This window comes from Serinus canaria, chromosome 13, assembly GCF_022539315.1.
Source record: "Serinus canaria isolate serCan28SL12 chromosome 13, serCan2020, whole genome shotgun sequence".
Taxonomy (NCBI): Eukaryota; Metazoa; Chordata; class Aves; order Passeriformes; family Fringillidae; genus Serinus; species Serinus canaria.
The window spans coordinates 7,205,085-7,222,750 of NC_066327.1; the positions used below are offsets into that span (position 1 = coordinate 7,205,085).

The following is a 17,666-nucleotide window of genomic DNA, read 5'->3' on the forward strand; positions in this document are numbered from 1 at the left end:
CAGGCCACTGAGGAAAAAAATTGCTGTGGTTTACATAGATGTCATTAGCTCCTCTGGAAATTAGCCCTCCTCTGTGCTGACATATTTATGTGTCAGAGGGAGAAGGATCAAAGGTGCCCAGGTGGGAGAGGAAGGTTTGGGGTCTGTTGGGAGAAGGATCAGGCTGAGGGGCAACCCAGGTACAAAACCCTGGCTACAAACTCAGAGGTTTGCTTAGCTTGGGGGATAGGGTTGGTTGTTTGTTTAATACTAATCGAGCTTACGGTCATGAAAACAAACAACAGACAGAGGAAATAGAAGAGAAATACTGTCTGCACTGAGGCTCGCAGCAATCCTTTGTTGACATCTGGGACACGGAGCTCTGCCCATTACCTTTGAGCTTCCTGGCAACTCCCAGGGTTGTAAAGTGATTCTGAAGCTGCTGGAGTGACCTGTGGAAATGGTGTGTGTGCTCAGCCTAGCCCAGCTCTGTGCTACAGCAGAGACACTGCACAGGAGCACAGGAGGGAAATGGTGTGAGCAGAGCCTCCAGGCATCTGCTGGCAGGAAGAACAAAACATTCAGGATGCTTTTGGCAGAGGTGAGGTGCAGCTGCCCCAGCAGGATCTAGGAGCTGGTGCGGCTGAGTCAGGATGATCCCTGGCCCTGGCTACGTGGAGGTTGGAGCGGAGGAGGCAGCCCTGGGATTCAGACACCTCAGCTCTTCTCTTCACCATCTGGGAGTTCATTTGGGCTATTGAACTCTTCTGACTTCACTGGTTCTCAACTTGGAGCCACTTTTTGAAAGAAAAACAGGATGTCAAGGAAAATTTCTCCAGGCTGCTTCTCTAGAATGACATGGAAAAAACATTTTTTCAAGGAAACCTGCTGCCAGTGTGGTGCTCCAGACACAGAAATCCAAAATGAGGAGCTGGAGAAGAGAGGAAAAGTAAGGAAAAGAAAGAAGAAAAATGAAAATAAACGTGTGATCATCTCAAATTTGCCCTTTGGAAGCAAGAAGTGGAAGGAAAATCCAAACAGATTCTATGACTCCAATGAAATTAAGACCACAAAATATACCATCTTAACTTTCCTCCCTAAAAATATCTATGAGCAGTTTCACCGCTTTGCCAATATTTATTTTGTGTTCATTGCACTGCTGAATTTTGTGCCAGTGGTGAATGCTTTCCAACCAGAGGTGTCTGTGATCCCAATTTGTGTTATAATGGCCATCACAGCCATTAAAGATGCTTGGGAGGACTTCAGGAGGTATAAACTGGACAAAGAAATCAATCACATGGGATGCTACATTTACAGCAGGTGAGCTTTGTACAGCTTTTGTTACCAAAAACATCGGGTCAAGATCTTTGATCAATGGTGAAGCTTTTTGTTTAAAAAAAAAGTAACAAATAACTGCTGAAAAATCAGTCATTAGATCAACTAGGGAAAAGTTATGGGCACTATATATCCCCTGGTATTTGTTCTCATGCAGGGAAAGATTTCTTTTTTTGTTTAAAGTATTATAGTACTGGGAAGTTGAGTTTGAGTTTCATTGTGTTGGTGTGTCTATCAGCCTCTTAGACATGCAGTGCACTGAAAACAGGTGCTTAAAGAGCTACCAGCAGATGAATTTCTAGGACATTTTTCAAGAGGATTTAATTCTACTGACCTAAGGTAGCACAGAACAAGATCTGTCATGGGACTTGTTTGCATTCTCAGATGCCAAGAAATCACTTAAAACCTGGCCCCTTGAACTACATTTTATTTTTTACTCTATGTTGTTAACTGGCTTTCAGATATTTTTTCTTTCTTAGGCAGTATGTGAAATGAACCTGTAAAAGCACAGTCTAGAAATGAAAGATAGCAATTTATGCCTCTGTTTAGTAACCTCTAAATGAATTAACTGCATGTGTCTGTGCTCACTTCTTCAAAGTGCTTCATGACTTCTTGCTTTTGGGACATTCAGAAGATTGAAATTTATGTTTTATTGTATCAAAACTGTTCTCTCATCAAAGTAACAAATGACTTCTCCCTGATAAAATATCACATCTGGGAGTCAGAAGTGCAAAACTGTCCAACTCCATGAATGTGCCTGTCATCCCCCAAAATAATCAACAGTGCTTTATATAACACGTGCTTTCATGAGCAAGATCTTGCAGAACTGTGGCTTTTATCACATGGGGCTGTCAGTTCTGTTTGTTTCTCCTGCATGTGTTTGTCAGAGTTTTATTTTCATGTCCTGCTGGTTAAACAGGAAAGCAATAGGTTTGCTTGTACAGGGGCTAAACTCAGGCCCACATATAAAAAATGATTTGTCATTAAAAAGAACCTGCACTCCTCTCCTTGCCAACTTTTTATTAAAAGCTGGCATTTTACGAGTTTCTAAATATTGGGGATTTGAGGTCTCATCTGTGCTGAAGAATGTCAAGAATTGTAGCTCTGTGGGCAGGGTGGCAAACTGCCTCTTCTGCCCACCTTTGAAATGTCAGTCTGGCTGAATGTTCTGGCTTTTCCAGTGTTGCCCTAGCCTGTGAGGCAATGGATCATCTGTTAGTGCTGGTTAGAACCAGCACAGGACAGAAGAAGTGGGGCAGGAGGTGCTAATGAATAAATCTGCAGAGGGATCTTATTTATTTCCTCTTTACACACAGAAACCATGCCAGTTTAGATCTGGAAGCCTTTTACCATGGGAACATGAAGTAGGGAATAGAGTAGAACTTGTTTTGTGCAAGGGAAAAATATCCACCATGGAATTACAGCATGTATTCCAGTCCAGATTCGAGATTCTTGTGCAAAAACACAAGACAGGCCTGCCTTAAAATTGACTGTTTCATCCCATAAAAAAGATTTTTATCTATGAATCAGTCTTGTCTAGGATCTTCTCTTTCACCAAAGTTTTATGGCCCAAAAAGGTGGTGTAAGGGAAAGGAAAATGTGAAGGACTTCAGACTACAGCATTCATCCTGTCTGGAAAAAGTGTGGGTAGTGACAATTGCCATCAGATCACTCACTACAGCTCATTATATTATGAATAATTTCAATCAGGCTTCTCTGCTGCTTTGAGAAGCTGATATTTCTTGTTCTTCTTGCTAGCTGCAAAGCCATGGAAGGGCATGATGTCTTCTAATTTTCTTCCATATGAATGATGGAAATAGGTAATTGTTTTAATGTAGGAGAAAGTCTTTCTGGGACACTGCAAATTTTGTTAATCTTGTGGCAGCAAAATGTTATTTCTAATAGAACAACTGATCTTCCATCCTGGATGAAATATTACTTAGATTTTCAGAGGTAATCTTGGAGTGTATGTTGTCTTTATTTCAGATTTTAATAAGGATTCTGGCACCTGTTCCAAAAGAAATACAAAGGTAAACTGAACTTTTACAGATACTGAATGTCCTTCAAAACTTTCTTGAAGACCAGGGGAAATGCAGTAAATTGCCTTCTTTCAACACAGAGCAAGGCAAATTAAAATTAAATAGGCTGGCCTGTAAACATATTTATTCTAATTTTCTTTTCACAGAGATCAGCTTAAATGGGAAATCTAGTCTGCTGGTCAAATGAAAGAAAAGACACTTCCAGCAGTGTATTTAAAGAATGTTTAGTTGAAAAAATGAGAAACAATTAATAGGCATTAAAGTGTCCTGGGGAGATGCAATAACCCAGATGTTTGATTGAGGAGTTTGTACTTTTGGAACCCAAACTTTTGGAGTCATACTCTGTAGAAAATCTGCTGTGCTGTTGGAACAAATCACACACGAAAAGGAGAGAACAAAAAACTGAATTGCAGATGGTACAGACCTATGTTTAAATGCCTGCTTTCTCATCGTGTTCTTTAAAATATACTTTATCTACTTTAACATCTCCCAAGCAAGGCAAACTTCCATTACTACAAAACACCAAAGCACTTTCTATGATGCTATACTTTATTATCCCTCTTTAATTGCATTTAAATTTCTCCAGTCACCTGATTTCATGAAACCCTATTGAGTTAGACTCCATACATAACAGTCAATTATAATCTTCAAATATGTGTGATTTTTATCATGTTCATTTTGTTGCACCCAGATGTGGGTGAGGGTCCACAGCAATGCAGAGTCCCCAGGCAGGAGCAAAGGAGAGCTGCTTTATTGCAAAAAACCAGGCCTTTTCCAAGCAGTTAGCCCATCATCAGTTACATGGTTTAAAGCACAACAAACATAACTCAACCAACCACCATACACCACAATGTGAACACAGAGTGGTTTATAACTTGTTTTCATACCCCTGATTCAGCTGAATCTCTTTCCCACAGCCCATTTCTGCTTAGCCAGAGCAGCAGGCCTGAGCCATGGTTTTACAAGGGTAACAAGGCTGTATTTTATAAGGCTGTACCTATATGCAACACCCAGGGACATTTTAGTCAAGACTGGCACAGATTGCTCCCCTCATCTTTCTTGCCAGTCAGTCCCTCCAAAGCTCCCATGGTTATTTTTCTCTAAACTCTCTTCAGTTTGTCATTAACTCAGAAGCAGGGGCCAGCACTGAATGTGGAACACAAACCTCAAAGTCAATGTCAAGGCAATAGTTGCCAAAGGTATTATATATATATTCCATTTTCTTGAAGTTCTATAATGTTCAAGGAACTAATAGATCTGTAATTATTATATGGCTTGGCTGTGATACACCCCAAGGGTTATATCGAGCTCTGGGAATACTCCATAGCATCCAGACAGGTTTTTGCATCATTGCACATTTTTGGAAGATTAAACTATTTTTTCCTCAGTGTTTCAGTAGACACAAAGATACAAATGCAAGGGCTATGCACAGTACAGTATGGCACCAGCAGCAGCCACAAAAACATTAACATTATTTAAGCTACTCATATTCCTTAATTTTAAGAACATAAATTCAGGTATCTGAGACAGTGACTCAGAGAAACCTTGTTTATGTGCCTTGAATCATCCCATGGTCCTTTAGGAGAAGCAGGTAAGCCAACAGCATCCTAAATGAGGCAGCCTGGTTACTCTTTCCATGGAAAGTTCCTCTGTAATGCTTTCAGACCCTGTCATTTCCAGGTAGCTCCTACAAGCATCAGTCTCCTCCTCCTCCTCCTCTCTCAGGCCACTGATGCCTGTGGCACAAAAAGTTTAGGCTGGCCTTCACTCTGACTCTTTGTCTACTTAGTGTAAGGTTTTAGAACATTTAAAGATTTTTGCATCAGCCCTAACTCTGGGTTAGCCCTGGAGCAGAGGTACAGAAAGAAGGAAAAAACAAAGTGCTCATTGCTGTGGAGCATGAAATAAGAACTGCCAACAGCAGAAAAACTGAAAGTGGCTTAATCTGGACCCTCTGTTTTGAAAGGGAATTAAAATTTTTCTGTCAATTGAAGTATTGGGATGCTGTACTGCAATTTTCTGTCTGACAGCAATGGAGATTTGCTTGCCTGCAGGTGACCATACATACTTTATGGGAATGTTTGAACCTCCTTCATCTGCTCTGTCCAGCTGGATTTCTGAACAGAGGGGAGACTGTACCTCCTGTGGGGGCTCCCCTTGTCTGGGACAGTGCCTGGGGCTGGCCAGGGATGCAGTGACCTACAGAGGTGTGGGGCATCTGGAAAAAAGCAGAGAAAAGGGAACGTGCTTGACAACAGGGATTGACCTGCTGTAAAAACTCAGAGTTTAAAGAAAAACAGTTTTTCTCTGAGCTCAGATGTATCATATGCAACTCATTCAACCCAAGGTGAACCTGAAAGTTTGTAAAGTAGAAAGCAGGATGAGAGGAAAATCCCATTCTGACAAGGGCACAGTGAGCTGAAAGATGTCCTGCCAACACTTAATTTAAAGTGTTGGTGAGCAGCACTGAGTCTTCACTTGTTAAAGAGCCTTTTCTTTCTGGTTTATTTTTTGTGTTTTGACAAAGCATTTATTATTTTTGTGTTCTGACAAAGCATTATTTTAAAGACTAGGAGCCTGCTGGAGGCTTTAGGCTATACACACCAAAAAAAAAAAAAAAAAAGGCTAAAGCTAAGTCCCACTTAAAACCTCACCACAGGCAAAATTGCAATCAGTTTTCTGGCCATAGCAATATCAAGGCTTCAGTGGTACCTTCCCTGAACAGTGTAGGAATCTCATCAGCTGGAGGCCTCCAGAATAGGTGAATTCCTGTGACAGCCACAGAGCATGTCCTTGGATTAGTTGGAGGTGACTCCCCCCCTGCCTAATGTGAAACATGAGTGTTGGTCTCTGGCAATGGGCATCCCCTGCTCTGCCATCCCTCTGGTTTTTGTCTGCTCTTTATGTTTAGGGAAATTTAGGGAAATTTTGCCCCCAGTTCAGCTGTGGCTACCTGAATTAGCAGTGAGTTTGACTGAAGGCACAAACAGTGCCTTCTGCTTGAGGCATTCTTCAGCCTTGCAGGGAGCTGAGAAAATGTCCTTAACCAACAGAACACTCAGGTGTGTTATGTCACCATGGCACTGCTTGAAACCAGGGCTGCCAAAATCATGAAGAAATCCAAACAGCTTGTGTGGGATATGATGATTGCATTGTGAAGAATGATGGGACAAGCTGAACTGACTAAAGGCAAACCAGCTCTCAGCTGGTCCAGGCAGCTCCCCTTGAAGGTGGGAGAGCAGGGAGCTGCACTTGTCAGTCAGGGTGAATTGCTACAGGGAGGATCCTCAGTCTCTGTGGAAGAAAATCCATAAAATACATTACTAAAGCTACCACTGCTTCGTGTATTGCTTGATCAGAGCTTTCTCCAAGATCTATTACCTGCCAAGACAATTAAAGCTGCTTCACAGAAAAGGTGCCATGGCTTAGCAGCAGGAGCTAATGACTAAACATTGAGACCAAATAAATAAGAATCTCTGCCTTTGGCTCAGAGACCTGCAAAATCTTGGCCTCATGGCATGGATTCAACCTGCCTGAACTTTCAAAATCCCATTAAAACCTGGAGAGTGAGGGTTTCTACCATGTGACCTCAAGAGCTACATGGTCATATAAAATATGGCTATCAAAAAAGCTGATGTAGTCTCTGCTTTCCAGAAACTTGTCAGGTTAATGAGAGTCCACAGAAACTAATGCTAATGACTAGGAGACATCAATTGAGTCACCTTGAAATTATCTGTTCCTTCCAGCTGGTGCCTGGCAGAATTGTAACATAAGTATTTTGTTCAAAGCAGTAAAAAAAAAAAAATCCTAAATACAAAAATCTACAATTTACAAAATTAACCCAGTTAAGTCTAAGCAACAGGCTGTTTATGTTTTTTTTATATAATTTCTTCAGAGGTGAGTTAAAATAAATCCAAAACCATTTATATGAACAAATATTACATTTATAAAATTCTGGTGCTTACTTAAAGTTCACATAAGCTTCAGTTGGTTATGGAAGTTGAGCACAGGCTTGTATAATTGAGAAAATAAGTTACTTTTCATGATGCTATAGGCAGTTTGAGCACATGAGAAGATGGGATCTGTTATTAGCATTGGGGAATTTGGAATGCAAGTATGATACAAGTGTATGCACTTTATTAAACTTTAGAAATATCCCATTTCAGTTATTTTTAAAAGGTGCTTTTTCTGTCTTAACATAGTGTTCAAATCCTGAGTTTGGTGCTGTGGGGAAAGGCCAGGGCTGGGTACAGGACTGGGCACTGCTCAGTGGCATCGTTGGTGCTGCTGGGCTGGTGTGCTGGAACAGAAACTGGGATTGCATGGCATGGCATGGCATGGCATGGCATGGCATGGCATGGCATGGCATGGCATGGCATGGCATGGCATGGCATGGCATGGCATGAGCAGTGACAAACCCTCCTGGCACCTTCCCAGGCCCAGGCAGCATCTGCAGCCCAGGAACATCACCAGCTAACTGTGCTGTACTCTGACCTATGGACAGTTTCCAGAATCAGTTTCTGTCTGACCTAGTGCCTTCCTTGAGTCCTAAATCTGCTCCTTTTCTGTCAGTTTTCTTTGTTTTGTGGCAGTGACTCCTAATGGTGAGGTCATGGACATGAAGGGATCTTTGAAAATATTTTGTGAGGGGTTTGCATATAAAAGCTGATATAATCTTTGATAGCATAAAACTGTGCAAGATTTTTATCTGCAGAAATAGACTGTGAAGGGTAGGCAGCTGAGTGATCCAGCCTGTTGCCCATGCAGAACCAGGATCCCAGGATATTGGTGTTTTTTATAAAATAGCTGGTGCTTGCAGGAGGCCATTTTCAAATACAGCATTCTTACAAATTTACATACAACAAAATATAAATATGTAGGTTTCTTTATTGACAGCACTGATATATTTTTCTGTGTGCCATGACCTGGTGACAGTTTGGGGGGGTATAGTGCAGAGCAAACAATATCTTTATTTTGAACTGCAAAGGATCTCAAGATGGAGCTTGCAGTAATTCCAGGGAATAAGATTCACTGGACTAATTGTCTGATAAAATGTTTCTAGATGACAAAGATTTCTGAAGATCTTTCTCTAAGACAATCTAGGAGATACATATGCTGTGGAGTGCATGTGAAAAATTATTTTAATTTAATCTTTTCTGTGTAGCAGAACAATAATATTTACTTCCCTCCATTCACCATGCATTTTGATCCAGTTTTTCTTTGAAATTTATCTTTATTGAATCCAAGAAAGTCAAATCAAGTTGTTGACACAAAGTCAATAATTTATTCAAGTTCCCCCACAATCTCCAACTGCAGCAGGACTTTTTTATTATCTTTTTTCCCAGAAATGACTTCATAAAATCTGTTTAGTTCAGGCCTTCTGTTCAGATTTGATGAGTTCAATAACAGTTCTGGCAGACATCATTTTGACTGTTCAAGGCCTCTTTTCATGGCAGTATCCTCAGATGGGCATCATCATGATATCTGTGAGCAAGGGAACACTTTTTGAATGTGCTTTTGATAAATTGCCTGCTAAAAGAGAGCAGGGACTGAGGAACTTTTATCTTACATCTTGTCCTCAGTGTGCCACTGCCCTGGTACCACATGCTGTAAGAATCAAGGGTCCAGATTCCCACCTATTGAAAATCTCCACATCTGGTGATTTTTATTTTATTGGTTCAACACATTTGCCCTTTTTGTGTTTTTCATCAGACCATCTTGGATTTATTAAGCTCCTCTGTTTACTTAGCAACCAGAGCTTGTGCTGTTAACTTTCATCAGTGAGCAGAAAATGGGCAGTGTTCCCAGTTACAGGGATTGCTGAAAGGAAACTGCTTCATCTGAAAAATCTTGTTAGACAACTAGGACAGTGCTGCCGTGGGGTGCACCAGTTTCATCATGAAGTGCTTTTCTTCCTTTCATCCACTGGCAATTCCCTACAAAGTTGTAGAAAAGCTTTGTACTATTTTTGGTATTTTTAATTATTAATCTTATAATCAAAATTTTAATCTTACAGGTTCAGATGAAGTTTTCTTCAGGAGCAGAAAATGTGTGTTCTTTGAATACTCATTGGGATAGAGTGACAGTTCCCCTGACTGCAGGTTTGGGATTGTAGCAATCCCTGAGCTGCAGTCCCTGTGCCCAGGAAGGCTTTTCCTCTGATCTGAAAGAGGTCATTTGGCTTTTCTGACTCACTGTCTCCTCTGTAATTAGTGACTGGGTACAACCCTGTAATGTAGGTTTCATTGGGAGCTATTGAAAAAAAATTCCAAATCCATTATTTCTGTGGATGATTTGGGATATTCTGGATTTTTTTCAGCTGATGTGGAACACAGCCAGCTAGACAAGGCCCTTCTGTAGCATTTTATGAGTGGACAAAATCAGAAATATGCTCTGTAAACTTCTGAATTGTGCAAGAGTTGACGTACAGTGAGGTAGGATTGCCATGGAGAAGCCACAGTAAACATTATATGCAAACTCTAAATGGCATTCAAATGTCTAGGATGGCAAGACAAGACATCTGCTTCCTCTAAACTGATCTTGTACCCTTTCTTTCATGTTTTAGACAAACAAATTAAGAAGTCCTATTCAGGTGTTTGGCATGGAAAGGATTGGTGCTTACATAGTTGATTTGTTATGTTAACTCAGTATCTGCTTTGTAGAAAATTAAATACTCAGCACACACTTGCTAAAATACTTTTCAAATAGAAATTTAACTAGATTTTTTTTTATGCATAGCAGCACCTAATTAACTTAAAACCAACCCTCTGTTCTTCTGTGTGGTCTTTTATGTCTGCTGTTGCACAAAAGAAAAAGGACATGCAGGTAAGCAGAATCAGACAAAATAAGAATGAAAAGTTCAAGAAAGAAAAATTAATGTAAGATGAAAAAATATTACTACAACCCCATGGTTGAGCAAGTGCTTCAAAAGCAGCAGTAAAGGGATTCAGATAATCAGGCTGGGGGGTTCTGGTTTTTTAATGAAGAGTCAGTCCCACTGGGAAATGGGCAGAATTTACCTTCTTGCCTGAGCTGCACAGGTGAGTGCCTGTTGTTGCTGCGTGGCTGGGCACAAGCCAGGTGAGAGGGTTTGCCTGGCAGAGTTGTGGCTGGCTCTGCTCTGCACCAAGCCAGGAAAGTGGGCTGGCAGGAGGCAGCCCTGGCCTGGCAGTGAGGCACTGCTGGGATGGGTGCTTTGAACTGCAGCAGAACACTTCATCTCTCCCATCACTGCTGCCCTTCTCATGACACAAACACCTCAATGAAAGATAGGATTCTCCATCCAATAGATGAGGATGATTAAAAACTGAACCAAAAATGAGACTCTGAGTCATTTCAAAAGGCCTTTAATTGTCTGTCTGGTAAAGTATCATGAGCATTTTCCCTCTCACAGAGCAAGGCATAAGAAGATTCAGTTATTCATCCTGAAAAAATAATTTCCTCTCTAGGAGTTAGAGGAACCAAGCCATTGTTGCAGTGCATTTTTTCCCATTAGCTAATTTTAAAGCTTATTGTGTTGTTTCTGGTCTGCTTAGATGGTTAAGAGCAGTTGAAGGATTAATTACTGAAAATGCAATGGCAAGAAAAGTCTGCTATTTGCTGAACTTAGCTGGTTGATGAAATAGTAATTTATTCTCCTTGAACCCCATAGGCTTTTTTTTATTATTTTTTGTTAACTTATAAGCTTTTTGTTTTTTACTTTAACTTTTCCATTAAATTTGCACTCTGGTTGTATTTTTTCTTTTTTTTCTTAATGCTAAGGGATCATTTGTCAGCTCTTCCACCTTTTGAAGTTGTTTCCCTGCACTAAGCTAAAAATTCTTAACTGCCACTTGAGAGTTACAAACTGGAAAGACCTGAAGCAAATGTGGCTGAGGCATCAGTTTGCTTCTTTCAGGAGCTATATGCTGATGTTGGAAAGTGTCTAGGAAACAGTCAGAGTCAAGAACAATAATCTGAATTTCTTCAATAAAATACTCAAAAATACATCTCTTAGTCTGTCTGCTACACTTTGTGCAGATTATAGGACTAGTGCTAGAATGAAGGAGAATTGCTGTAAATGTTTTATTCCATGTAAAGATTTAGTGTGAATGTGACATGTGGTGAAGTGGGGCTGTGGAAGTGTCTGAATCATTAATTTCTGCCTTCTGTGCTGTGTCCTTTATAAAAAGGTCAGTGTGCCCCCTGCCCTATTGTCTCCTTTGGAAGGCCCACAGCCCAGCAGCCCTGCCTTCCTGATGTCCCTCATCACCCACCACATGCTTTCCATGCCGCAGGGAGGAACGCGCTTACGTGGAGAAGTGCTGGAAAGACGTCAGAGTGGGGGACTTTGTGCAGCTGCAGTGCAATGAGATTGTCCCAGCAGACATCCTGCTGCTCCACTCCTCTGACCAGAACGGGATCTGCCACCTGGAAACCGCCAACCTGGACGGGGAGACCAACCTGAAGCAGCGCCGCGTGGTGATGGGCTTCAGCAGCCAGGTCAGTCTGGGCAGGGCAGCCACAGCCTGGGCTGTGCCCACCAGAGGGGCACACCTGGCTCCAGGCACTGCACAGAGGGGTTTGTTGCTGCATGCCAGCTGGAGGACAGCCCGTGGTCCCTGCCAAAGCACCCATAGCTTTCCTTAGGGACTCTGTGTCTCTGTCCTGGCAGAGGCAGGTGGAGGTGTGAGAGCTCAGCTGGGAGCTGCTCTAAGGCACTCTGGGCTGGCAGTTCAATAGCAACTCAAGGTAAATAATTTTTTTTTATAAAGTTAAATGTTTGATATCAGTTTGTGATTCAGCTTGAATTCTTGAAATCACCATTTCTTCTTCATAGGCAGTATCACTTACCTTTTTCCTTTAATTTGGTGCTATATTCACGTGGCTCGTGTTGGATAAACCTGAAGTAAACTAAAAAATATGACTTACATATTTGTAAACTAAGAAATATCACTTACATATTGTTGTTACATTTTCAAGTATCTTTAAACACACAGCAGGGCAGTTTTTCAAATAACCCAGAACAAGTTTTAGGCATGGTAGCAGGTGAGAAGGAAAACTTTGTTCCATTGGAATCACTCCAGCAGACAGGAAATAAAACTTCACAGGTAATTCTAGGAATTACATTAATTTATTTAGCAATTAGTACAAGTGCCATTAGGAAGATCTTTTGGGGTTACTGGTGTGTGGGACAGAGCTGCCAGGGAGCAACCACACACTAAATAAAGCACACCAATTCCATGGCCAGTTGAGATCAGGAGCTGCACTCGTGATAGTTGTCTGTAGTTCAAATGGAAATCACTTTTCAAAGACAATCAAGGGCTCTCTCCTGTTGTGGCATAGCACAGGCCTTTTCCAGTGCCTTCCAGTGATGATTACAGATGGGTTTTGTTGCTCAGACACACTGGAAATTTTAATATGTAAAGATTTAGCAGAAAAACAGTAATCAGGCTACTTAACATTTTTAAATGTTGCATTTTTGTCACATAGTTCTAATTTAGATTTTCTATCTGTTTTTTCCTTTTAGAGGAGAACAAGGTTCTCTACCATTACACAAAATGCAAATTTTTACCTCAGTTGTTGGTAATGTGTGGAAGTCTTCCATTATATCAGAAAATACCCCCGTGCTAAATTATGCCCCAGACTGCCTATTCAGGGTGATTTTCTTTAGACTTGGAGTTATTATTGGGACAAACTCTATGCCCAGGAACGTCTGTACCTCAGAACTCCTGTTACATTAACAGGGTGGAATGCAACTCTGGCCGTGGTGGCAGCCAGTGCTCAGGAAGGTCAGAGCTGACCAAACTTCCTGTGCCACCCTGCTCTGGTGGTGTGTTTGTGCACACTGTGCTGGATGAGAGCCCCAGTGTACGTGGTGCCACACTGCAGGGTTTGGTGTGCCAGCTCTTCCTTGTTCTCTGAGCTTTGCTTAGCCCTGGGATTTACGACCTGCGTAAAACCACTCAGATGTCATTCTGCCTGTAAAGTGACTCTTTGAACAGGGAGGAAACAAATACATATTAGTCAGTTCTTCAGTTGGGTTACAACCAACTGGGGTTTGCTCTTCAGTTTAGGATGCAAGAAAGGCAGAGAGAGACTATTTACAAGAGCATGGAGGGACAGGACAAGGGGGAATGGCTTCAAACTGGCAGAGAGTAGGTTTAGATGAGATATTAGGAATAAATTCTTCCCTTTGAGGGGGAGAAGCCCTGGCACAGGTTGCCCAGAGAATTTTTGGGTGCCCCATCCCTGGAAGTGTCCAAGGCCAGGTTTAACTGAGCTCTGAATCAGCCTGTTCTCATGGAAGGTGTCCCTGCCCATGGGATGATCTTTAAGGTCCCTTCCAACCCAAACCATTCAGTGATTCTGTGCTATGCTTAGGAATATTGAATACAGCTCTCTGTAAAAGACTGAGGGAAAGGATTATTATTTTTTTCCTTTTATGATGTTTTCTAATTTGAATTTTCAAACATAAAATTCTTGTCATCCAAAGCGAAAAAATCTGAGACAAGAAACATTCTTCTGTACCCCTTTCTATCTGGAAGCCTAATCGTTCTCTTTTTTAGCAATGAACATGCCAGGTGACTTTTGTATCTTCCTGTTCTCCTGTTGTACAAACACTTCTAGCAAAAACAAATATGAACTGATTTTCCTGTTGAGTTCATGGAGTTGAACAAGATTCAGCACAGCTAAAAATTCTCTCTTAACAGACATTCTAAACATACTCAGCCAAATGGGTCAGAAGGTATGCAAAATGCCCTTATATTCCTGAAGTTTTTGTATTTCCTCCAACAATTTTTTATCATATTCTCTACTTTTTTGTACTTCTATATATGTCTATAGTCAAAAAAAAGGAATATATGTATTGTTTATGAAAAAAAGAATGAGAGACAAAATAATGCAAAAATTAAAGCACAGTGCTTGCTTTAGAGAAAGGTAGGGAGGCCCAGCAGCAGATTTGATTTTCAGCTTTCCTAATGGAGGATTTTGTATGAAGTGAGCTTCAGTTCTTTCAAAATTCTGTGGCACATCAATGATTATTATCTTTCACCTTTCTCACATCCCATTTTTATTGCATTTTATCAATCAAATAGCAAAGTCCTGTGTATTTTTCAGTTAAGACTAAATCACCACTTTTGTCAGTCAAGTACCTCTCATTCTGTCTGCTTTCTGCTTCATGCACTCCAAACCCCAGGCTGTTCCCTGAACACTGAGCAGCTCAAGTCAAATCCTGGGACTCAGTTCAACTCCAAACTCTGAGTGAGCCCTCTGCCTGAAAAGCTTTGTCTCATTTTGCCTCTCCCAGCAGTGCGGGTTTATTCTACTGCCTTCCCTCCTCTGGATTTGTTTGTTCATTTTAGGGTTGGGTGGGGGGGTTTTATGCTGCCAGTCTTGCTTCCAGTTTTCTTTAATTGTGATGCATTCATTCAAATGGGTGTTCTCTTTATGGTTATACCATCCTGGACAGTAACATAAGTCTTCTAGCATAATCAAATATCCTGCTAAATCCTGAAATTATTTTCATTTGAGCTTGCTCTTGGCTGACCACTGTTTTATAAGTAATCTGAATATTTCACCATGGAATCCCAGAAAGGTTTGGGCTGGAAAGAACCTTAAATTTCATTTTGTTCTAACTCCTACCATGGGCAGGGGCACCTTCCACTCCCCCAGGTTGCTCCAAGCCCCATCCAACCTGGCCTTGGACACTCCCAGAGATGGGACAGCCACAGCTCTGGACAACCTGTGCCAGGGCCTCTCCACCCTCACAGGGAAGAGTTTCTTCCTAATATTTAATCTAAAACTATCTTTGTTATATTCATTTAAAATGAATAGGTGTTTCCACTAATTGGCATCTGTGATGTCTTGTTCAATTTCTTCACAGCATTTTCTTCACTTAATTTAACCAGTTGTTATTCCAAGAGGAGGAAATGCTCAGCCCTTCTGAAGAGTTGCTTCAGGCTGAATGAGTTAAAATGTCTTTGTCTCTCCTTCTGGGGCAAATGTTCCAGCCCTGGTGGTCTAAATTAAGCTTTTTTTAGTGCTTAACATTTCAAATACTCATTGGATCTGACACTCTGTGTGTTTACTCTTGTAGGATACTGTGTTTGAACCAGAACTTTTCCAAAACACCATCATCTGTGAAATGCCAAACAATGATCTGAATAAGTTCAAAGGTTATATGTAAGTACTTGTTATCCATAAATGCATTTTGGATCTGTACTTTGATATTCCTCTTGGAGGAACTGGATGGAAGGAAGATATTTTGAAGAAATTGATGGTTGCCACAATTATCCATTCCCAGATTCAGAAGTCAATATAAAATGTAGACTTGGATTCTGTTTTGTGGCAAGGTAGAACCAAGGCTTGGCATTGCATTTACAGTTGTTTCCTACAAACTATTTTCACAGACATTCAGCTCTCTTCAAAACTAAGACATAAGCTCATGTATATCATTGACCAGATGATTAGACTAAACTAGATTTTAAATAAATCTTTCCAGTTGTTTAAGGTATCCAGCTGCATGGCTCCACTTTCTTCACATTTACAGCCACAGGGAAAAGGTGTCCAAGATCTGATAAACAATCCAGAGTTCCTTCTTATTAGAAAGGTAGAAAAATCAAACATGCATGCAGAATGCTATTGAACTGATGCACTAGATTAGTATAAAAAAGTAGGGCAGGTTTCTTTTTTATCTTTCTTCATTAAATAATTCTGGCACAGGCATAACAGCAAATTCAGCAGATTTAACCCCACGTATGAATTATAAGGCAAATTTCTATGTCATGGCCCATGTCTTGAAATTCTCTTCCCCTCCAACACAGAGCAGCTTATTCCCACACCACAGCAGAGAGCTGTCCCAATATCCACTGCCCCATTGCTATGCAAGTAATTGAGCTGCATGAAGGTGCCAGCATCCTCATCCATGCCCCAGCTTTGCTGAATGTTCCAGTAGCTAAACTAGGAGCTGGTGGCTCTGCAAGAAGCAGTGAGAGTGCTGCACCTGGAGGAGCTGCAAATGCCTGGCTCTGTGACAGAGCAAAGCAGGGATTATCTCCCATTAGCACTGACCATACCTAATCTGGTGTTGAGGCTGTGCCCTGTAAGAAATGTGCCTCTAATAGCAATGCCAAATCTCCTCTGCTGCAATATCCTACAAGGGAAAAAGAGGTCGAGTTTGTATTGATTGCTGGCTGTGGTTGGTGGCTTCAGGGACCACTGGGTACAAGTGAAATTGAAGCAATCCCTCCAATTAGCAAAGAGCACTGAGATTATAGAAATGCAGGAGATGTGTCCAAAGGAATCACACACAAATACACCCACTTAGGACTCAGGACTGGCTTCAAAACATTCAACTCTCAACTGAAAGTCTGTAACAGAAATCTTTTGGTGAATGCCCATAATCTCTCTCGCTTGATGGAACATGGAATTAGCTGCCTTTCTCTCCCCTCTTCAGGAACAGAAGAAAGAATTTGCTGGGGAAAATTACTTGCTGAGAGTTAGTGAAGTTTCTGTCTTTGGTCTGCTGAGATTTCAGCTATTTTGTAAACACAAATTATTTGGAACAGGCTACCTTTTTTCCCATGAACCCTTAATAAATTCTTGAGGCTCTACTGCCTTGCTATAAAATAGCAGGAGTAGTCTCTGGTAAAAATGATAAGAAATAACTTGGTGACATCCATCTGACATGTCCAGTCACAGAAAATTCTGTTCAAGGGGATGCAAGAAGGCTTCTATTAAATGAGTTCCCCAAGGCTGAATCTAGATTCCAAGAAAAACAGATTTCTGGCATTATGTTTTTACAAAATTCCACCAGCTGTAGGTTGTTGACACGTGTACACCTTTTCCCTTGGAAAGTTTAGGTTGTGCAATCACGTGCAGCTGCACTTAGACATTGGACTTGACTTGCTCTAATACAACACCTAGCCCTGCCCTTCATTTGAGGGATGAGACTGTTTGCTGGTAAATGAAACACGAACTACCAGATAGAAAGTAGAGAGAGATGATTATTCTGGGGAAAAAAAAAAGGTCTTTTCCCACCCTGCCCTTTACATTACAGAACAAGACAAAGCATCTGAAATAGAAGCTCTCAGATAGATATCAAGGGGAACCTACCAGTGTAAAACAAAAGCTGTGGGTAGGGGTAGGTGTGTGCCATTAATTTTCAGAGGGAAGAAACAGATTTCCTGCCTGATGGGCACTGACATTATGGTTTTCACCAGTTTTTTCTGCAAGCAGAAGGATCTGGTCAGTGATGGGGCACCTTTAGCCAGGATGAAAATTCTTCTATCCAGGATGAGAATGAGGAAGAGCTCCTCAGCTCAAAGACTGCTG

The 17,666-nt window shown here is 41.2% G+C and overlaps 1 protein-coding gene across 1 annotated transcript in view; it reads left to right on the forward strand.

The window, feature by feature from the left end:
- Positions 1 to 405: 405 nt before the first annotated feature.
- Positions 406 to 17,666, forward strand: part of ATP10B (ATPase phospholipid transporting 10B (putative)) — a 47,545-nt gene continuing 30,284 nt past the window's right edge. The window contains exons 1-3 of the mRNA XM_018915333.3: positions 406 to 1,299; positions 11,630 to 11,834; positions 15,430 to 15,515. Of these exons, the coding sequence (XP_018770878.2) occupies positions 797 to 1,299; positions 11,630 to 11,834; positions 15,430 to 15,515 (794 nt within the window). The 5' untranslated portion in view covers positions 406 to 796. The remainder of the gene's footprint in view (positions 1,300 to 11,629; positions 11,835 to 15,429; positions 15,516 to 17,666) is intronic.